This window comes from Anolis carolinensis, chromosome 6 (assembly GCF_035594765.1).
Source record: "Anolis carolinensis isolate JA03-04 chromosome 6, rAnoCar3.1.pri, whole genome shotgun sequence".
Taxonomy (NCBI): domain Eukaryota; kingdom Metazoa; phylum Chordata; class Lepidosauria; order Squamata; family Dactyloidae; genus Anolis; species Anolis carolinensis.
This window is the reverse complement of record NC_085846.1, coordinates 108,217,524-108,241,523: the sequence shown is the minus strand read 5'-3', so window position 1 is coordinate 108,241,523 and position 24,000 is coordinate 108,217,524. Positions and strand designations below refer to the sequence as shown.

General features: G+C 37.5%; 1 protein-coding gene and 1 non-coding gene across 5 annotated transcripts in view; both read right to left on the bottom strand.

Annotated features, from left to right (window-relative positions):
- Positions 1-837: 837 nt before the first annotated feature.
- The window catches only part of ptprn2 (protein tyrosine phosphatase receptor type N2), a 612,886-nt gene continuing 589,723 nt past the window's right edge, over positions 838-24,000 (bottom strand). For all 4 annotated transcript variants that reach the window (XM_062984600.1, XM_062984602.1, XM_062984601.1 and 1 more), the window contains 4 exons: positions 20,020-20,073; positions 17,948-18,012; positions 4,621-4,694; positions 838-2,670 (listed from right to left, as the gene is read on the bottom strand). In XM_062984600.1, coding sequence (XP_062840670.1) covers positions 2,599-2,670; positions 4,621-4,694; positions 17,948-18,012; positions 20,020-20,073 — 265 coding nt within the window. In that variant the 3' untranslated portion in view covers positions 838-2,598. The remainder of the gene's footprint in view (positions 2,671-4,620; positions 4,695-17,947; positions 18,013-20,019; positions 20,074-24,000) is intronic.
- mir153-1 (microRNA mir-153-1) lies at positions 23,253-23,351 on the bottom strand. The gene has a single exon (NR_129871.1). It is a non-coding gene; the product is annotated as a microRNA mir-153-1 (primary transcript).

Here is a 24,000-nt window from a genome sequence, read left to right as displayed (position 1 = left end):
TTCTAAAAGAAATGACCCATCCTTGTAGTTTTGTTAAATTCCTGCCTGCTGTTTTTCTATCTGCAGTTCCTATGACTAAACCGTTGGAGAGATTTAAACAGAATTGGATGCTTACTTTTCAGGGATGCTTTAGTGGTAGATTCTAGAACTGGCAAGAGATTAGACTATGACACTCTACAGTAGTGGTTCTCAACCTGGGATCCCCAGATGTTTTTGGCCTTCAACTCTCAGAAATCCTTACAGCTGGTAAACTGGCTGGGATTTCTGGGAGCTGTAGGCCAAAAACATCTGGGGACCCCAAGTTGAGAATCACTGCTCTATGGTAACATCCTCCAAACATGGACCATCTGAATTACCATTACAGCGTATTTCTCTTGAGTGAACCTAATCCAAAATGCTGGCAGATACCATTGCAAATACTGTTCTCTTCCCAAGTCAAGACTTACAGAAATACAGTGTTCACAGTCCTTCACTTTTTGTTTTACTTATGGCTAGAGAAGTTCTAAAATTTGAGTGTCATAGGACAGGAGAGTTGGAGTCCCACAGTATCTGTAGGACTGCATGTTTGCAATTCGTCGGTCCTAGCTATCATTCCTTGTGGTGAAAAATGATGAAAGCAACAGTCTAATAATATCTCAAGGACTACAAATCCCCTGTCAGTAGCATAAAATATATTGATTAACTATACAGAAAGTGTATACAGAGTGGACCAAAGAGTCTGCTTCAGCTGCTCCGTGAAATGAAAGTAATAATAAAAATGCAATGTGCAAATCAAACATTTCGTATATTTTGTGAACAATGTGCAGAATTATAAACATGAAAGTTAACACATCTGGAGCTTTTTGAAACAATACTTTAATTACTAGGATTCATTTATGCTTACATTAAACATTGGAGAGAATGGATCCAGTCCTCCGGACATTGCAGATAGGCATCTTTCATTTATTTCAATGGGACTTGCAAGAACAAATCCATCGCAACAGGGTTTAGTGAGTCAATGAGACTTGGGAGCCCCATTGAAATTAACAGGATGAGGTGCAGCTGTGCTTAATTGACTATGTCCAAGAATTGCAACATATGATTTCGTTCGCAAGATGCTGTGCTCTTTCTGTTCTAGCCAAATTATACATTTCTTTTTAAAAAAAGCAACTTAACTGACTAGAAATGTATAGACACATAGTTTGGAATGAAATCTACAACAAGTGCCAGAAGCCTCAAAACAAGTAATTAATTTGTATACTACAGAATAATTCAAGTATTTTTTAAATTTTAATTCAAAGCTCAAGCAAATGAAGATGCATCCCACTAGCGTGTTTTAGTTCCTCTGAAACCAACTAATGCAAGAGGCATACAAATTTTGCACATTGGATAGGATGGGTCTGGAAACGGGGCACATCCCCCGTTCTTTGTGATTCATATGGAATTATTTATTTGACCATTTCATAGTAAAAGACAGCAATCCTGAAAGCACACACTTGCAAGTAATTAAATTGAAAAGAAGCCCAGAACTGGAGGCAAGGGATGCCAGCTTTAAAATTATTCTGCAAATTTAGGAAAACAAGTATACCAAGGAGCTTGCTACAATTTTGAATAAATATGCTAGCAATTAAGTCTGATATGAACAGCTATTAGAAGAATCTCTTTTCTGGTCTTTAAAAATAGTGTGCATATTTGAATATTAAAAAAGGGAAATTAATCTCCAAGATATAAACACAAGGATAGATGCAATGTCTCCCCTAATTAAAAGAAAAAGAAAATCAACGTTCAATAAACTGTAAGCCCAAGGGCTTTCAAATCCAGTGAAGTTCAATTATTCTGCCTTCCTTCCCCCCATTAGGGCAGCGACATATAATCAAAGTTTGATGTGCTCTTTGGAAACTTGGACTCTTGCTAACGTGACCGACTTTTGCTCCGTAGATGTGGATAACTGTGCAGGTCTCTGGATTTGGAGCTCAAATATGCTTCTATTCATTGCACAAAGTTAAAAAGTAAACAACAGTTAAGAAAAGCATCACTTTGCCAAGGTGCAGCATGAAGTGGCACAGCCTCTCTAGGCAAGAAGTCAGGCCTGTGTTTACAAATACACAAACATTGTTCAGTGAGCTTGCCTGACCTTTGTAAGAACAATCCCAATTCTTTTTAAAATATATATAATGAGGCCTCCTGCTTCTTATATTCAGTCCTGGAAAAGTTACAAAAACATAAGTGAACACTACGTTGCTAAAAATACACTGAATGCACAGCTTATTACAACAATCTATAGTTCCTATTAACAAGGTGTATGTGTGCTTTTGACGTGTGGAATTTGGGGTTTCACGGTTGTAAAAGAACGAGAGGGATTGTTCTTGTCACTTCAGTGTATTATTATTATTATTATTATTATTATTATTATTTCTGAATAGTATAAGAAGAACAGAATACACATTAACTGTTGAACTTTAACTGGCAATAGAAGTTGTTAAAGACCCTATCAAATATGTGGTTACAATAGCTGACACACAGTTAAGGTCAGGTCACGGTTTCCAACAACATTCACAGAGACCAAGGATAATGAAACAGAAAGTCCCCGGTGGGAACTGCCGAGGGAGAAGGAGCCGCTCACTGTGGAAGTGCTTTGAGTATTGCGTTCACTTCTTCGGCAACCGCTGTCAAGGCAAACTCAAACTGTTCCTGTGGGGAGAACACAGAATTAATATTCCTGCTGCATCTCCAGGAATCTTGGCCAAACGTTTAGAAATAATATTTAAGACTAACTGTATGCAACAAAAGGCGAAGAAGAGAGTCTGCTGAGGCAATGCACCATATCACTTGGCCACAGCTGCTCAAAGGAGGACTAACTAGAAACTAATTCAGAAGCACCATCAGTGCGGCTTGTTATTAAGATACATGAAAAGTCTGTAGACTGTGTCTGTTCACCATGAAATACCTGCCAACATAGAGGGAAATTGGACACTAAGGCAGGGAAAACAAGCCTGAAGTCTGCTCTCTATGCTTCTCTAACAAATTTCCTATAGACAAACTGCATAGTTTATTCTTTTTATATATACAGTAGAGTCTCACTTATCCAACATAAACGGGCCGGCAGAACGCTGGATAAGCGAATATGTTGGATAATAAGGAGGGATTAAGGAAAAGCCTATTAAACATCAAATTAGGTTATGATTTTACAAATTAAGCACCAAAACATCATGTTATACAACAAATTTGACAGAAAAAGTAGTTCAATACGCAGTAATGCTATGTAGTAATTACTGTATTTATGAATTTAGCACCAAAATATTATGATGTATTGAAAACATTGACTACAAATATGCATTGGATAATCCAGAACGTTGGATAAGTGAGACTTGCCTCCTTTTCCTTTGACTTGCCTCTATGGGAATTAGTTATTTTCTATCCAGGCACTAATCACCCATCACTTGGACTTCAGGTGACCTAGCAGCATTCTAGGCCAGCTGCCAAAATATTATCTTCATGTCTTTAGATACCTTCTTCAATAGGAAGACCAGTAAAAGCCCAATAAACGGATAATACCCTAAACATTCACAGTGTTTAGTCAGTTGAAATGCCATCTTTCTAGGTTTAATAATGAGTAAACTAAATAGAGAGCTAGCATGGTATAGAGCATTGAACAATGACACTGGAGACCAGGGTTCAAATCCTTGCTTGGACATGGAAACAAGCTGGGTGATCTTAGACATGTCACAGTCTCTCAGCCTCCAAGGAAAGTAAACCTTGACAAGAACATCCTGTGATAGATTCACCTTAGGGTTGGCCTAAGTTGGAAATGACTGGAAGGCACACAACGACAAAGTAAATGCAGATTTAAACACCAGCCACAAAACACATCTCCAGACATTTTTAAAATCTGAGTTTTTGGTTTTGTTTCGGAAAGGTGTATTGCAATGGCAATTACGTGGAATTACTGGCTTTAGTAAGTCTATCCCCATAAATCTCTTTTCTGATATATATTGCAGGAAGCTGGATGTTGTGGTCAATGTATCCTAGAGGTACATGCTAATTAGTAATTAGCATTACTTTTCTGATTTTGAATCTGTTCGAAAATAACTGCATGAAGCTATTCAGGCTTGTTCATATTTGGGTAGAAGACAGCATGTTTTGTGTACAACTTAGCATGTGTGGAAACTCCTCTGAAGTTTGCAATACCTTTCAAGGAAATTCCAAATACTCCAAAGATCACATCTCCACAACATATAATCGGGCTGGGTAACCCCTGGGGTTAGTGGGTACACCAGGTGTCCTGAACCATAGCCAAACATACTTCCACAGTACTTACCATTGCTGCTTGTGTGATAGGTGTCTATATGCTACAAATCTCTTTGGTGATGCAGGGCAAGATAAAGGAAGAGAACAACATGGGGGCAATGTTGTTAGCTAAGTGACTGCAGCAACTTTGGAAAAAGTTGCGTATGTGTAGAATAAGGAGGTTACGCTCTGCATAACAAAGGATTTCTTATGTATTTCTGAGCAGCAGGAGAGGCAAATCAGCAACACAGTGGGGGTGAGAAACCCAGACTTGGGTCCAGCATGTTGCTTCTTCCCTATGTATGCTTACAACTTCAATACATTCAAAACCCCAAGGAGATTTCTTGACAGTACCTTTGTCTCCACCATGCCAGGTCTCTGGTCTCTCAAGTGTTCCAGAGTAGCAGCAATGTCAATCTCTTTAGCACCTGTAAAATATGTGTATATTAAAAACAAAAGGTCACCAAATAGGCTGAGTTCAAAGATAATGTGGGCCGCGCCTGTCAGTCTCCTCTATTGGATTCTCTTTGGGCTAACAGCCCAGTTGAAAATTACACAGCCAGTTCTCAGCAGACTTGGCAGGCTTCTCCGAAATTGGCATTCAGAAAGGAAAGGAATGGGGGTGCTGCAGGGGTACCTTCAGTTAACAGTAATTTTTCTCTTAAAATCAAAAGAAACCTTAAAAGTCTCTATTGACACTGACATGAGAGTAAAGTGTATCGATTTTCAATTCTGTTTTGAAAATTTTCAGGAGATGTTTTCAACTAGCCTCTGATAGGGATATCACTTGAAACCCATCACATGTAGATGTATCATATACAATGAACTTCTCCTGAGATGGGAGAATTCAAATTGACTGTTCATTTTCTGATGAACCGTAATATTTCTATGGACCGTAATAAACGTTGTAAAATATATTTTATTGTTTTATTTTTCAATAGACAACTAGAGACATAACGTGTCTCTGAAGAATTTTCCCATGGAAAAATACAACACTAGAAAATGTTCTGTTTTCTTGTTCTGCTCACCTCTGCATTGCTCAAAGTGCACCTTGTTTACAAGCAGATTTACACTATTCCCTGAAGTGTCGGAAGGACCTTTCTTCTAAGACCCTACTATAATATATTTGGCCTTTAAATGTTTCCACAGTAAATGGTATGAATCTTTCTCTGAGTGGTTTCCACACCACTTCTGTAAAAAATGAAGGGCACTTTTGCAAATGTTTGCATTGCAATTTTGTCATAAAAGGTCATGATCATCTTGAAATGAATGGCAGTAGAAAACGCCCTGTGAGCTATTGGCTGTTCAGAACACATTCAGAAGACCCATTTCACGTTCAAATAAACTGTCAAATGAGGCTGCAAATAGTAGACCTAGCAGATGTGGGGAGGACTCGGAAGGCCTGGATTTCAATTAATTCCCAGCTCAGAGACAGATCCTCCCATGTCGCCCTGAGGCACTTGCTTAATCTGAATTTCAGACAGCTGCGGAGCAACAGTCCTATGTGGGACCAATCAAACAAACTTTGCTCTAAACAGCACATATTTCAGTTTAAGATTTTTTTTAAATCCTTTGTTTAGAAAAAAAATATGTATGAGGAGAGGTTCTAATTAGCCATAGCAAAATGAACATATTTCTGGTTTCTCCCTTTGTAAAGCAAACCATTGTCCACTATGTTGATGCATTTATACCACTAATCTCCTCCAAGGAGCCCCTCATCATTGCTTTTGCACAGGGATCATCTAAACATGAAACAAACTAGGCCAAGCTGTAGGACTGGTTTCAAGACCTTAGCTACTGGTATACTCTGGATATTTTGAACTTCAGTTCTTATCATCTGGATTAGAGGAAGTACCCAGCATCCACTTGGCCCCAAATGCTGATTGGGCACACGCATGAGTAACAAATGATTTCAAACCAGGTTACTTTACTCCATGTTCAACGTGTTCAGGGTGGGGTATTTAATTATTATCATGGATCAGGCAGAGTACATTGCTTAATACCATACGGAATAAGGAAAACCAACTGCTATTTTAAAATATAAAAATCTGGCACAGATCATATATATGGTCTGACGCACACACATATAGGATGCTTATAAAGTAGAATAATAACTACTATTATAAAGTATCAGGTTATAAAGCTGTGACGTGTATAGCATTTTCTTCTTTATTTGGATGATATACTAAAGCAATTTATAATTTGTTAACATTTGTTAAAACTGTAAGAGTGTTAAATACAGTAGAGTCTCACTTATCCAAGCTAAACGGGCCAGTAGAAGCTTGGATAAGCAAATATCTTGGATAATAAGGAGGGATTAAGGAAAAGCCTATTAAACATCAAATTAGGTTATGATTTTACAAATTAAGAACCAAAACATCATGTTATACAATAAATTTGACAGAAAAAGCAGTTCAGTATGCAGTAATGTTATGTTGTAATTACTGTATTTACGAATTTAGCACCAAAATATCACGATATATTGAAAACATTGACTACAAAAATGCCTTGGATAACCCAGAACCTTGGATAAGCAAGTCTTGGATAAGTGAGACTCTACTGTAATTGAGAACAATGCCACGATTAAGACACCAAAATTAAAAGTGATCCCACAAAAAGAAAAAAAATCACATTTCAATATTCAAATTAGACTTGTGATGGCGTGCACACACCAAACCCAAACTCAACCCTTTTAAATTAAACAACTGCAGTCCCCTGGAAAGCAGCTTGTTCACTTGACCCTACTACCATTTGGTGGTATAGATGTTTGAGAAAAACTTCAAGTTGTTTGCCCATCTATGGCAGTGGTTCTCAACCTGGGGTCCCCAGATGTTTTTGGCCTTCAGCTCACAGAAATCCTAACAGCTGGTAAAATGGCTGGGATTTCTGGGAGTTGTAAGCCAAAAACATCTGGAGACCCCAGGTTGAGAACCACTCATCTATGGTAACTCCATACATTTCATAGGATTTCCGTATGCAAGGAATACACTAAGGTGGTTTTGCCAGTTCCTTCTTTTGAATTGTAGCCTACTGGTCCTGGTATTTGTTGCAAACTCCCATCCAAGTACTAAACTGGCTTGACCTTTAGCTTTGAAGATCAGCTATGATCTGGGGCCTTTTGTACTTACTACCATATAAACAGGCATGGTATGAAAGCAGCCAGCCTGTGGAGTGTCCACCATATCTTCAAGAGTCATACTTATTTTACTTGCATTTTACATTATGTGTAGCTGTGATAGGTTGTGCAAGCTGACTGGTTTCATGTAATGTCCTTCAGGGCAGAAGAGCAACCAGCCCCTACAGCTCCAGGGCATGGGCTCACAGAAATTTAAGGTTAAATTATTTGAGCAACTTATATATCCATGGGAGTTTCTACATTTGCAAAGAATAAAAACATGCTACTTGATAGTGGCAATATTTGGCTAGCTTCTTTATGTAGCAATTCTTCATCCATCACCAGGATCTGAATCAGCCCACCAAATTTCTGCAGAGAGACTAGTCTCAAGATTGCGAAGGTACCAGTAAAATATCTTAATATGATCCTGAATGGTAAATGTCAAATCTAAATATTCATGCAAATATGCATAATATTATATTAAGATTTCCATAGTTCTATTTCTTCTTTGCAATCACCATTGGATAATATGAGAATCATTCAACCGAAAAGACATCAAATACAAAGAATTACAAAGCTCCTTGAAGCTTTCCAATATTTTGTTCTCCGCAATCATCTCTGTTGTCCTTTATTTTCTACTATTATTTTATAGCTTTAGATTACTTTTTAAAACTCGGGTGACTATTTCACCACAAGAATCACTTTAATGCTCACTAGAAGATCAGCTCGGAGTTAAATGTCAGGTATGTTGGTTTTTTCCTAACATTTTTTCCAAGCGGTATCTTGAAATGAGAAGACACTCATTCCTATGGCACGTTTTTGTTAATTCAAAGAAAATGCAAAAAACAAAGGGCACCTGAGGAATTGAGAGACATGTCTCAATATTTTATGGAAAGATGTCTCTTGTTGAAAAGTCCCAAGGATGTTGTCTATGTGGGCACGGCAGTTACATATTGTAGTTATGAGCAAGTTGTATCAGAAATGCTTTCATCAGAAATTTCTGCAGATGATTTTAAATAAGTATGCAAAAGCTATATTACAGTATGCAAAGGGATCTTGTAGCACCTTTGAGACCAACTGAAAGAAATTGTAGCGTAAGCTTTCGTAGCATCTGAGAAAATTGACTAAGTCTATGAAAGCTTATGCTACAATTTCTTTCTCTCAGTTGGTCTCAAAGGTACAACAAGATTCTTTTGCATACTGATATTCCAGAAAAATACTGCTATGTCTTTGAATTTTATATTGCAATGTTCAGTTATTTGAATTAATTTATACCTTATCTTTCTATACATGTATGATGTGTAATACTTCATCTCTTTTGGCACCCCAGGCGACTTCAAAATATTAATAGACTGAAACATATATTTTTTTCAACAATTGATAATAATTAGTCCATTGCATCTTCTCTCTCTCTCTTAAACTTAGGTTTTGTCAATGCACACTAGTTTCTACCCATTTTATATGCAGAGATGCTGTCTGTAACTTGGCTCTTGTGAAGCTTAAGTCCATGCTCTCTTGTTTTCAAATTAATTACTGTCCCAAGTTGCTTAATAGTAACAACTCATTCTTTTCAGACCCATCTAAAGCTCTTCAAACTCTGTCTCCTAATTTCTACTTTTTCTCCCAGATACTGATGATGTGTAATCAAGACCATAGCTGGGGGGGGGATCAACCCCCCTCTCAACCCCCAAATTTTCAGTTTGGAAAAAACTTGGTTTACTCATGATTTTTAACTGATTAATCAAATCCCCATGCTAAGTCTATAAGAAGTAAAAAAATAAGAGTTTCTCCAGAACTGCAAGCATTATCTCAACCAAATTTTGAGAATTTATTCACACTATCATTACCTACCTTACCGCCAATTTGCATTGCAATAGCAGCAAAAGCCATCATAGTGGAAGCAAACAAGTTTTGACGTTGTTGATGTTTAATCAACATTTTTGACATGAAGATGACATAATCAACTGAAAGTGACACTGGAATCGGACTCCACAGGCTAAACTCCAGAAGAAATGCTTAAGTTTGAATACAATTTATGTTTCCAGGTATATAACAACGATATTTTGTGTTTGCTTTTAAAGTTTATACTTTAATTTCTCATAAACTATCAAGCATTTTTAATAACTAGGTATCAGATTAAAGGTATGTTGTTTCTAAAAGTATAATAATATGTGTGGGTCATAGATCTTGATTTTTAAATATTCAGATTTAAAGTGAAAATATACGTACAGTAGAGTCTCACTTATCCAAGCCTCTCTTATCTAAGTTTCTGGATTATCCAAGCCATTTTTGTAGTCAATGTTTTCAATATATCGTGATATTTTGGTGCTAAATTCGTAAATACAGTAATTACAGCATATCATTACTGCGTATTAAACTGCTTTTTCTGTCAAATTTGTTGTAAAACATGATGTTTTGGTTCTTAATTTGTAAAATCATAACCTAATTTGATGTTTAATAGGCTTTTCCTTAATCCCTCCTTATTATCCAAGATATTTGCTTATCCAAGCTTCTGCTGGCCCATTTAGCTTGGATAAGTGAGACTCTACTGTATATGAGATATTTCAGAATGCTGTATCTCTGATTCTAATCCACATTTTTATGAAATTCAAACACAATTATAGATTTAATTATGTAGTTTCATTTGTTTTTACACCATGCAATTATCTTTAACAATTTTTGAAATATTTTTTTTTTAAAAAAAACCAATAGTAGTCATGTCACTGCTCTCTTGCTCTTTCCCGGATTGTGGTGGAGCCTCCTTTTTTGAAGGCTTTTAAGCAGAGGCTGGATGGCCATCTGTCAGGGGTACTTTAAATGCAATTTCCTGCTTCTTGGCGGGGGGTTGGACTGGATGGCCCATGAGGTCTCTTCCAACGCTATTATTCTATGATTCTATTATTTCTCTTTCAGAGCTGTCTCTGATGTCCGCCTTCTTGCTTCTCCCACTGGGGTATAATAGGAAGGCATGAAAGCAGCTGTGGGTAATTCCAAACACATATGTCTTACTATGCAGTTGTTTGCTAACTTGAGTTGTTTAGAGAGTTAAAGCCCTGTTAGTTGCAGTTAGTGTTTATTTTAATCCACCTGATTGGATGGTTGCACTGAAAAGGCATTGTTTTCAGATTATATTTGGTCATTAATAACTGGAAAGGTAAATGCAAAATCCTAAGTCTTGTGACTATTGAACAAGATGCCAACCTACATATTATTTTGTGCAGAAACAAAGACCATCAAATGTTGCACGAGAATAATTCATTCAATATACCTCACAACCCCTGAGGATGCCTGCCATAGATGTGGGCGAAACATCAGGAGCGAATGAGTCTGGAACATAGCCAGACAGCCCGGAAAACACACAACAACCCTGTGATTCTGGCCATGAAAGCCTGTGACAATAATTCATTCCTCACCACTGGCCAGAGATCTTGTGGCTTGCAGTCCAATAATATCAGGAAAGCCACATGATTTCCACCTCTAGGTTCCTACTTAGCTCAGGTAGAGACTAAGTCAGTATCAACAAATGATTATTCTTTTTCTTTTCTTTGCCTTTTTGCATGTTAGAAATTTGTAGCTAACACAGCAAACTGGATATTTATGCAGACTGAATCTTTCCAACATTTGACCTGCCTCTCACTGGCTTTATTGTTAATGCATACAATGAATATATTATATAAAACCTGTCTTGAAGTATTAAACAAACTTTTAGTTATAACTTTTGAATAGCAAATACATTCATTACAGGCTAAAACAAGTTACTGATCTCAGATCAATATTTGTATTTGAAGATGAGTTAAGGTCAGCTTCCATAGTGGTCAATTATCTAGTGGAAAAATCTGCAAATGCCACAAACATTGTATAACTGTGTGAAACTGGTAACTTATCTATCATTACCATTATGTTAAAAACATCTTGGAGCCCTCGGTGGTTACACCGCTGAGCTGCTGAACTTGCTGACTGAAAGGTTAGCAGTTCCATTCTGGGAAGCGGGGTGAGCTCCTGCTGTTAGCCCCAGCTTCTGCCAACCTAGCAGTTCGAAAACATGCAAGTGTGAGTAGATCAATAGGTACTGCTCCAGCAGTCATGCTAGCCACATGACCTTGAAGGTGTCTATGGACAACGCCGGCTCTTTGGCTTAGAAATGGAGATGAACACCAACCCTCAACCAGACTTAATGTTAGGGGAAAACCTTTGCCTTTACCTTTACTAAAAGCATCTCACTTTGTAAATATGTCAGATACAAAGGGCTACCTTCATTCCAAGACAGTGTAATATTTCAAAGAATACACTTGGTTTTCCAAAACAGATGTGCTCGAGTACAAAAGTGAAATCCTGGCTACCTCTGCTGGTATCACTTTTCTATCCAGGATAACCAACTGAATCTAATGAGTTGCACAGCAATTCAATAAAATTCAGAACTTAGAAGATAGCTTTTTGCTTTAAAAACAGACTTTCCTTCATGTTTCTCAGCAATTATGTCTCTGTGTCATCCCACTCGTACTGTTTGAAATATCAGATCAATAACTGCATACATTCCCAAATGTAACAATAAGACAAGAAGTGTGTGGGTGTTTATCTAAAGACGGGATCCTGGATCTTAGAAACAGAAGTTGCGTTGGCAAAAGTCTGAAAAAGTATTACAGGTTTGTAAATTAATAGGACATTTGTTACTGTTTAAAATTCTAATTAAGTCAACATATATGGGACAAAAGGCTTAGCACCAACTTTTAATCTTAAATGGATTGCACAGCGGTGAATCTTTTTAATTGTTTAGTTTTGCTCATTTTAAGATTTGTGTGTTTATTGGTGTAAAGTGCATGACACTTTGCAGAACGTAAGGAAATTAAAATAGACCTTTGCCTTGGTGAAGAATAAGGGATCAAAGTGAATGAAAACACAAGGTTAGGCTACTTTCCTTTGAGTACTAGCAAGCCCCGTTGAACACAGTGGGATCGTGTAAGTAACTTGAATTGAAATTTTCTGAACAGAGGTTTGATGGCCCCTCCTTGGGTGTTTCATGTGGAATCTAAACTATATTTATTATATGCCCTTCTCCTAATGTAGGAAAATATTAAAAATGGCTCTCTGAATGAAATGTAGCCAAACCAAGTACTCCATATTTCATCTGGTGCTTACATATGTATTAAACAACATTCTCTCACACACAGACCTGTAGGAAATGTTTTATGATATTGTAACAAAATGCCCAAATGCCTTGTGGAGTTGTTTGAATGACAAAGGAAACTAGGGGTATAGATTGTGTTTACTAATTCTCCTCTATCCATCTTGAAACCTATAAATATATGCTCCTCTTTTCTTTCCTCCAGTTGATCCCAAACACTTTATATCAATGGCAGCTGGAGTGGAATAACCTAATGTCAACTACTTATGGGATGAAATTGAATAATTGGGCAAGTGTGAAATGAAAATTCGGGATTCTATCAGTGCCATGCCATAGTATCTTCTTAAGAAAAACCCAAATGAATTCAATGGAACTTGATCCCAGGTAAAGGTAAATGCAACTGTGAAAGGTTAATATTTTCTAAAACACAACAGGATTTTTAAAAAAGCTATATGTTTCAGCTGAGGCCCCTCCCCGCAATAACATGCTATGCTGGTTTTATATATAGGTATATATATGTATGTGTATACACACACACATGTATATGTGTGTGTGTTTGTGTGTATATATGTATATATATACACAATATAATTTACAATAATATATAATAAGTATAACATATTGTATATACATATAATATTCATAATATTACATTGTAATACGATATAATACTAATATAATATAATAATATTAATTATATATTATATTTTACATGTAATATTACTAATAATATTACAATATATTGATACAGTCCAATATAGTAATTTTATTACCAGTATTGTACTATGCTAATATAATCTTGTATGTACATTTAATTTGTAAGCCGCTCTGAGTCCCCTTCGGGGTGAGAAGGGCGGCATAGAAATGTAGCAAAATAAATAAATAAATAAATAAATATGTTGAATATTTGGTCTAAAGTTTTAAAATGTTTAAATAGAGAAAAACAAAACAAAAAAGGATTTCAAAAGTCCTGCTTAAGAAAACAAAGATCAGTGCTTATTTCAGCTACAAATGTGTCAGCAGCAGCAAGGAGAGGCTATTTCAAATGTAGCAAAATAAATTATGTGAAAAAAATGATTTCCCATTCCAATTTAAAGAGCAGTTGAAGAACCGAAGCATTTTATTGATTGCGTTCCACTTTCCCACTGCAGCGACTGAGTGGCCCTCTATTTACTTTGATTTTAAAATGCATTATTGTCTGTGTTTTAATAAACCAGGGAGTGGAACAAGAACTCAAATTATTCTGTTTGTTCTTAAAAGACCTTTAAAAAACAAAAAACCCTGAAAACTCTTAATCCTTAAAGCCTTTATTGTATAACATGCTAGCAAACGCTAGCCTTGCAGCTGGGCCCGGCTTGGAAGTGCTCTCAGATTCCTTATGTTTGGAACTGAAGGGCTCTAAAGTTGGTGCTTGCGCCACAGAAAAGCAATGGCAAGGGTATTCTTTGGTACTTGTGCAATTCATTCTTTCAGAAAAGGAAATGGAAAGAAAGATTTCATGTCCTGGACTTGGGGCCTTTGATCATTTGATGAACGCTGGGTCCTCAACCTGGGCCTCAATCTTCTCAGGGCAGACAAAGGCAGGCTGGCCCTCACAGACCGGTCCTGGGTTCCTGTCAGAACAAAACCTTTGGCTGCCGCACAGTGTGAAAGCCTGGGAAAGGCCCACCTCAGCAGGGTTGAGATGCTCGCCCTGGCCTTTGATCTTTCCTTTAAACTGCCCAAAGCGCCAGGTCAGGGATTTCGGATGGCCCACCCCCAACGGCAGAGGGGAGCAGGTCAAGAACAAAATGGGGCTGACCAGTTCTCAAAAACCCTGCCACTCTTTTCTTTGGACAGTTTCACATGACTTGTCCCGCATTGTGCGACACTAAGCCCACACTTAAAATGGAATTTGACATTACATGCTACAATGGAGTCAATAAATGGCATTCTTGGGAGCTCTCGGAACAAAGTCAACCCTTCTCTTAAGTGGCTGGATGTGTGAAGGATAGAAAATGCTTCATGTTTATTATTCGATACAAGAAAATTGCATATATTTTTTCCTGATCTAGCTTTCACTGCATTCTCCTGTTGCCCAAAACTGGAAGGAACTTAAATAATTACAAAATGGTACAGAACACCAATTCAGCTGGCACACATGATTCAGGGATTAAATCCCAAATGTTGGCATTGTGGGAGTAGGGAGTCATGGTACTCTCATCTATGGTGGGAATGTGAAGAGATAAAAAAAATTGGAAACAAATTCTAACCCAGGTTGAATTACATACTAACACCAAATTTGATATAAATATGCAAATTCTGTTAATAGGGATATATGGGGACAGAAGAATTAAGGACCAAGACCAAGACTTAATGATGATAATGTTTAGAGCCGCACATGCAGTAATAGCGTGGGGGTGGAAGGATCAAAAGAAATAGACACTTGAAAAATGGTATGAATATATATGGGATCAAATACAACTGGATATTATGGACATTATAAGAAACAAAAAAACATGGTCAGACAAACAGAAGAAAATTAAAGAAATATGGACTCCATTTAGCAGATGGCTACAGATTGTTAAACCATATGATGAAAGTTGGAAGAAAAATTGGAAATAATGGAAAGAAGGCTCATGTAATAAGAAAATAAGGTTTAAGTTGTCAACAGGGAAGGGGTGGGGTGGGTGTGGGGGAGGGAGAAGGGAATGGAAAAGGAAAATGTAACTATGAGTATGTATTATAAAATAATGATTAATAAAAATTCCCTTTGGGGAGGAAAAAAAAAGACTGGGATGAACTTAGCAAATATTCAATAGTGGTGGCCTATCTGCTCACCCGGCCTCTCCATACAATAAGTTTTACTTAAACGGGTCAAGATGCCACTTGAAATTCAGGCATTCCTTCCAAGCCGCTGAAAGGCTTCTTGTACAAAAAATCATCAATGGACTTTACAAAAGAGAAGAAAATTTGCAATCGCTTACAGAACACAGACATATAATTAAGATTGTTTTGTCACCATTGCCTACACATTTTCAAACAGCAGTATGATCTCTAACATTCAAAAGTGTCAAAATGAAAATAGCGCTATTTCACTTGTATAAATATCTGGGTAAACCCAGAAGCATGGGCCAGCACACATTCTATAGGTAAGGCCTTCCATGGTGGCCTGAATGTATGGGGTATAAGAAATAAAGGAAAATTAACCCCTTTGACATATCTTACAAAGCAGCTAAAGAAATTGGTTGGGGCAGTAACCATTTTGCATTACATAACCTTAAGCAGATAGGCTATCTAAAAGTGTATCCAGTATTTTAAATCCTTTGGAAGATCATTGGCAGTTCAAACAGCCCTGCTCAGTTGTCTCACCATGAATGCTGATGTTATTAAAAATTCCTCATTACATAAATCAGACTTTGTTACTATTACAATTATTTAGATCTGAAGGATTGGAATAGCCATCAAAGAGTTTTGTTATAATGACAGCATATCGAATTGTAGACATTGCACAGTACTGCTGTTATCAAAAAGTCAGTTTTTTAATGTGATACAAATGGAGATTCAAGTCGCTGAACTGAGTTTTTGAGTTACCACTATGAGAAACGATTCCTAAAGATTTTGGGTAGTTCGTGAGTCAGAAATACATAGTTAAAGTTGAAAACAGAAGAAATCACAAATAGTTTTGGGGGGGAGGAGAAAGTTATCAGATATCCTGAATTTAGTCACCTCCACAGTGTCAAGCAGGCACAGAAAGCATTCATTTTCAGAAAAAGAGCTGAGGAGGAAAAGTGGGTGGCAGAGACTAATTAAATCTAGCTTGCGACATGAAACTGTGTAGTATGTCTCGGTTTCTGAGCTATCATTATCAGAAAATTATGCTTCTTCTGATCTTTATTATTATGCTCTTCATGGATGTCTAAAACTGAAGGCTTGCCTGGATTGAGACATGCTTCTCTATCCTTCTACTTGTCTTCATGTGGTGTGTTTGCAAACATAGAGGAGGTTTTTGTATATTCTGCAGAAGAGGAGGGAAAACAAGGGTCTCTCTGCTATGCAAAGGGCTACCCACTATAATGGGTATTATAGTGGGTAGCCCTTTGCAGACAGATTTTCCTTTTTGTGGCAGCGGAAGCATTTTCTGCAGAGTTCATTGTAAGCACTGCATATCTTTGCTAACAGATTTGTGTAAATGGGTGCCATTCAGAAATCTTTTACTGTCTCCAATTTTTTCATGACTCCAATATCAAGCTCAGCGGGCCCCATAGAGGCTGTGACCCATAGTTTAAGAAGCAGTGGCATACAGCACCTGGGTTCCTTGGCACTCTACTATCCATCTTAAGGTCATCATAAGTCAACATGTACATGTGTGTACACACAGAGGTGGTATAATTCGTAGAAATTAATTACTACCATTAATCACTGGTGGTATGTACTTTGCAGAATGTAAGTGGTAAATATGTACTTTGCTTCCAGGTTTGGCAACTGGGATCATCAGATAGCTCAGGCATGGGAAAACTTTGGCCCTCCAGGTGTTTTGGACTTCAACTCCCACAATTCACAGGAATTGTGGGAGTTGAAGTCCAAAACACCTGGAGGGCCAAAGTTTTCCCATGCCTGAGATAGCTTGACAAAGAGGACCCAATTTTAGGAGATGGATTGCAAACAAGACTTGTTTGTGTTGAGTATACCCATTATGTTTTCCTCTTTGAACAACCCACTTCTGTGTATAAGAGAAGAGTGACACATAGAAATTAGTCAGCTGAAGCTTTTCTTATCATAGCGGTAACCTGGGAGGAAACGCTTCCACCTGTGCAACTTCTGTGAATTGAGATTCATTTATGTGTCAGTCTTCCCTTAAAAGGCCCAAGAGTAAGGCGAGATAAAGGAGATTATTAGAATCATCCTGAAGGCTGGAAGTCCCTTTGGCCTGTTAGGTACATTTTGCAGCTTCACTGAGTATGCAAATGACTACAGCTGAATTGTGTATAAATTTCTTGCTTGAGTAAATTACGGAGACAACAAAGGGGAGGTTGAGAGAAAATAAAATCCAGAAAGTGCAAACATGTTCAGTAGGTTCATTTCCATTTTTTTTGCCCATCTTCTAGTAAGAAAGGCCAGGTAAATGCAACTGTTACATAAGCTCATGCAGACAATTACGGACTAAGGGAAACACTAAATAAATATGTATTCTGCTATTCACAATCTTTTTTGATAATAAGTATTAAGTAAACCATAGAGGTACAAATCCATGTGTTAAATCCATTCACACGAAACGTCAGGGGTTGTAATTTGCCTTCATTTTTAATCACAGTGAAGGCTTTTTTAAAAACCCACTAAGAAAAACCAGGCAAAGGTAAAATCTGCCTCTAATCAAAAGCCTTTCTGCGAATATTGTGCCTGTGTTGCCATGACAATACGGCCACGTCTCAGAACTCAAACGCAACAGCTCTTTTGATTCTCACCTTTGGCCATTTTATTGAGAACCATGTCAATTAGGATGTAGGTTCCACTTCTTCCTGCACCATCGCTACAAACAGGGAGACAAGAAGAAGAAAAAACCCACAATGATCAATTCAGTGTGTGCACAAAAAGCCAACAGAAATGTAGCGGCTGTTGATGCAATGATAGATGTACAACAAGAGGGTGAGGCAGGTGGAAGGGGCAAAGAAGAGTGAGACGGAGGAGAGAGGGAAAACGGACTCTAACAAATGCTCCGCAGAACCCAACTGGTTGTTTTGTGTGCTAACTGTATAGTTTTGCATGATATATTTCCTTCTTTACACAAAGATGTGCCTCTGTTTGAATGATTCCAGATAAGATTAAAATAGTAATAAAGTGAGTAATTTCAGAGATCCACAGTGATAATCAAAACTGGTGAACCGGACTTATTAGGGAAAAGCCAAAGGAGAGAAGTGCAGATTGTTCCAATGGCTTCTTTTGAGCTACATCGGTGGTTCCTAACCTTTGGGCCTCCAGGCGTTTTGGACTTCAGCTCCCACACTTCCTAACAGCTGGTATGATGGCTGGGATTTCTGGGAGTTGAAGTCCAAAACACCTGGAAGCCCAAAGGTTGGGAACCACTGAGCTACATGGATGTAGATGATTCTGCAAGATGGTCTTTCAACCACTCGGCTTTTCCTTTTGTTATTTAAAGATCTCATTAGTTCCTTACCAAAAACTGGATACCTTTCACCGAAAGGTGGAAGACAAATAGATTCCCAACTTTGTGATTTCACCTCAAAATGTGGGGAGGTGGGATCATAAATCTTCAAAAAGTATTTTTAAAATGGCTCAGAGCACTGAACACATACATGGATTTTTGGAGATTTGTGACTGTGCAAGTATGAAAATGCCAACATCTGACTGTTGCTACAAAACATAATTAAGATTTAAGCAATAAATGTCTCTTGTGCTTCTCCCTGTCACAAGTTTTAATGTAGAGTTTTGGTAGCAATGCTAAAGAGAACCATCCTGAGTCCCCTCGGAGAGATAGGGCGGGATATAAATAAAGTTTTTTTGTATTATTAACTAGCAACACCGGTTGAAATTATCTGCTTTTTTATTTTTTTTACCTACACAAATTATTGATGGAATAGAAGGGGAGACAACACCATACAGTTATTACAGTTTTTAAATTTGAATATAATTTATTAGATCAAATGTTTCAACTATGGGGTAATGATGCTGGTGTATAACTAGGCAAGAGGCTTAACATATTGCTTTTTATGGTATATGGCATTTACAATTTACATAAAGATAAGAAACCATAAGTGTTTTTCCTATCACAGCAAAATAACTTTGCTTTTTAAGGGAAATTCAGATAATTTTATTAAAGTCTTGACATCAGGACAGTTCATCAAATTCATATACAAAGGACCCACGCAAACTAGCTTAGTGTTCTGGCGATATAGCAAAATACCTGTATTGTCTTTTCCTGCAGCAATTTCTCAGATATATTACAAAGCTCTACTTATTGTCACAATGCTGAGCAATAGTAAGGACTCTGAGTTTTAAATCCCCATTTACACTGCCATATAAAATCCAGATTATTTGCATTGAACTGGATTATCTGGCTCATATCATCTAGTTCAAAGCAGATAATATGGATTATCTGCTTTGATAATATGGAATATATGGCAGTTGTAGAAGGAGCCTAAGATGCCCTCTTCTAGTTTGGGGACACAATGTTCAGTGGATGTAGCAAATGAGCTACAAAGCAGATAGCACTGAAGAAAGAGATCTACTTTTTTGCAGACAAAGTAACTCAGGTGTCTATATTTTATATACTGTATACATACTTTGGTGCTTGTTGTGTTGGTGAATCCTATCTAGTTAATTCCAAATAGTTTAAATGAAAGTTTTTTATGAAGAAGTTGAAATGTCTGTCAGAAGCGTGCCAAGTCTCTGACTCTCTCATGAACTCGTCTCATGTAAATATGCTTAGCCAGAATGAGGATTACTTTGGACTGATCTACAGAATGAATGGGATATTTTGTCCCAGGTTCTCAGAAGATGGCTTTAAAACTGTACTTGCCTGCAATGAACAATTACTGGGCAAGAACGACCCCGATAGCACTTGTTTACTTTTCTGTAACAAAACAAATATAAATATTAATACATATATTAATGTGTCTGGTATTCATCAGAAGCACAGGATGCATTCAAAAACGGAACAATTATTTAGTACCCATAAGAAAAGATTGCCAGGTTTATTATGGTAACTCATCCCAGGCTATAATCTTCAAAGCAGTCCCTTCAGAACAGGTTTAATGAAATGATTTGGACACAGCGTGCAATCCTTCAAACACTGCTCCTGGACAAGATCTACTGGAATAGAAAAGATTTCACTGAAGACACAGTGGTCGGTGGACTCCAAATTAAAGTAACGTACATGTGTTAACAACAGCAGAAGACGCTACCGGTTTGGCTATTTCTTCCATTCAAGCTGGATTAGGTGAAGTCAAATCCCCATTGTATATCACAATATGTAGATACTCTCTCCAAATTATTTACATGGTTGCACATATAAACATTTATGTTAACCCAAGGGCAAGTTCAAACTGTATGCATAAACACCCATTGGATTTTTAAATTGAGCCAAAGGAACAATGTTTTCTTACATGACAGTAACATAATAATAATAATAATAATAATAATAATAATAATAATAATAATAATAATAATAATATTTTTGTACCCCACCACCATCTCCACAGAGGGACTCAGGGCGTCTTACAAATTTAAAACCAGCATACAGTATACAGTTTTACAAAAACACACAAATAAATTTAAAAGGCATTAAAAATCACAATCATTATAAAACACATGAAAAACACAGCAATAAAAACATAAAATGAGCTGGGCAAAGTGCACTGAGTGGAACTTGTAAACAAGAAGGAAGATTAAGGTGCAACATCTCATAGGTTTCTCATATCTGTAATGCAAAATATAACATCTACAGTCAAATGTAAAATCTACATGCATGTGATTTTTGGAGATGTTTCCTCTTTGGTTCTGCCTTAAGAGAGTGAGAAGAACCTTTAAAAAACCAACCAAGCAGTCTAACATGTTACCAATCAGCTCTTCAACAGGAAAGGTAAAATTGGAAAAATAGAACAAACAGGTCTTTCCTTTAACAGTTTGCCTTGGAAATAGGGGTCTAAACATTGATATTTCTGGCTGTTGGATAGGTGAGGGGCACAGATGTGTCCAGGATATAGTTGATACCACCTTATGACTTTACAGTGTCTCTATGTAATAGGAAAACTTTTCGTGCTAAGGATGGGAAATTGTGAATATTCTTTATATCCCCATGACTCAACACAATAATAAATTAGTTACACCGTTCTGCTGTGATTTTCTATTCATGTCACAGAGCAGCCTGACATTAAATGAGGGCTGCAAAATAGATATGAGACTTTTAAATTAATGTGGCAACAAATCAATACTCTTCCCTAATCTTCTCCTGAAATCAGTGGCTCTAAGTTTCAAGTCAATGGCTAAAATCCAGACTGAGAACAGGTCTATCTCAAAATCAATGGGACTTAAGTTGGTCATATTTTGATACAGTAGACTCTTGGTTAATCAGAACTCTCAAACAGCTGCCAATTTTGTTTTAGAAGAAAGACTACGTTAAATAAAAAACGTTGTTTTCATTGTAATCACTAAAACTGTTACACTAAGTTAAGTTTTTCTTTATTTGTCTTAAATTGCCTTTAATTGCTTGTTTCAATACTAATATCAAGTCAATACAGAGTTAATGGTATGGTATAATATAGACTGGAGCCCCCATATTGCTCCAGCGGATTAAACCGTTGAGCTACTAAACTCACTGACCAAAAGGTTGGCAGTTCAAATCCAGGGAGCGGGGTGAGCTCCTCCTGTTAGCCCCAGCTTCAGTCAACCTAGCAGTTCGAAAACATGCAAATGTGAGATGATCAATAGGTACCGCTTTGGCTATGTAGTCATGCCGGCCACATGACCTTGGAGGTGTTTATAGACAACAGCGAGCTCACCCTACTCCCTGGATTCAAACCACCGACATTTCCGTCAGCAAGTTCAGCAGCTCAGTGGTTTAACCTGCTGCACCAGCGGGCGTTCTGTTTCTACTCATAAGGTAAAGGTAAAGGTTTCCCCTGACGTTAAGTCCGGTCATGTCTGACTCTGGGGGTTGGTGCTCATCTCTATTTCTAAGCCGAAGAGCTGACGTTGTCCGTAGACACCTCCAAGGTCATGTGGCCAGCATGACTGCATGGAGCGCCGCTACCTTCCCGCCGGAGTGGTACCTATTGATCTACTCACATTGGCATGTTTTCGAACTGCTAGGTTGGCAGAAGCTGGAGCTAATAGCAGGCGCTCACTCCGCTCCCGGGATTTGAACCTGCGACCTTTCTGTCAGCAAGTTCCGCAGCTCAGTGGTTTAACCTGCTGCACTAGCAGGTGTTCTGTTTCTACTCACATTGATGTATAATATCTCATTTTTTTTCTAAAATCAAAGATATCATTGCAATAGTAATGCTTATTGTCTTATAAACTGGACTCTGGAAGAAAAAGTCCTCTTTTTAATCAGCAGGCCACAAACAACTGCCCTTTTCGAAACAAAGTCGAAGCCAATTTACACTTCATGGGGTACCACGAGTGCACCAACGCTGTGGTTAATAATCACACAAAATGGGGTTGTGGGATGTGTGTCTCCAAACACACACAAAGCCTTGTTCTCTGTGCGCTTGGGTATGTGCATCCCTCCTTTGCACTTTGCATGTCCCTCTGGGTACGCTGCTGTTTGCTGTTGTGAAGTGTTAATCAACGGAATAGCCTTACTTTTAGAGACAGCTAAGGGCATTAATCAGTTCTTTTCATATTTGTATTCCCACTCATTCGGTATATACCAATTAGAACTCTCCATGGCGCACAGAGCTAGTCATAGGGCAGGTTATCATTAATTGACACTTTCCCAAATATCATCATTAACACATATTTCAGAAAACACATGAAAACAATGGTTTTTAAAAGAGCTTCATTGAGAAACAGTTTTGAATGTTTGGCACTTTTTAAAAAAAGAAGGCATAAGTAAGGCTTCAGAAGGTTTTAATATGTAAATACAATACATACACAGAGAGGAAGAATTAACTAGGAAAGAATGATTAGTAATACAAACCAACCCTGGGTTCATTGAGTGCAAAAGAAATCACCATGCAAACCATCAGCAAGCAAAGGCCAGAGGTCGTTAGAGGCTCAGAAAAGGGGCTTCCCACATTGTCCCTGCAGCAGAGTCACAGTTTCCAATGATCACTTTTGTGACTATGCAACTTGGCTTATATTACTAGCTGCAACATCACAAAAATGACACTGGCAACCGCTAATTAGCTGGCAAAATAAGAATCTGACCATTTTTAAAGTGAGCAGCAGTGTTAGTAAATGCCATTGCACACAGCAAGCAGTGATAGCATAATATATATTTTAAGCAAAGCCCTCACATGTGATGCTAATTATCTTTTAGCTTAGCAGCGCCGCTTTAAAGTGTAAATGTGCTCCCTCTGGGCTCAAGATATATTTAATTACACATTATCAGTGCATGACTAACAAGCTAGTCCAGATTTAAAATGCTGGTTCTATTGTTCAAATTACTATTAGGATTCTATAGCCATTAAAACTGACCAGTGTTTTGAAAAGGTGAAGCTTTACCTTTCCAGCACAAGTATTTTAAGCTTACAGAATAAAGAGAAATCTGTCTGCATTCATCAATGGATACATGAGCACATAGCATTTCCGATAATCAAGAGCTTTTAATCCCCTGGGTTTAATTCAACTTTTCAACAAAGTATCATTCAAACTCCATATAATACAGAAGAACAAAAGAAGGGAAACCTTGTTGTTTGCAGACTCACACAAAATGTGTTTTGGTAATGATGAAAAAAAATACACACATCCAATTCAACAGACTCTGGGGCAAGGTAATTTTGGGAATCCAATCTTTCTTGGTGATGAGTTACAGTAATAGAGGGTTGGTTGTGTA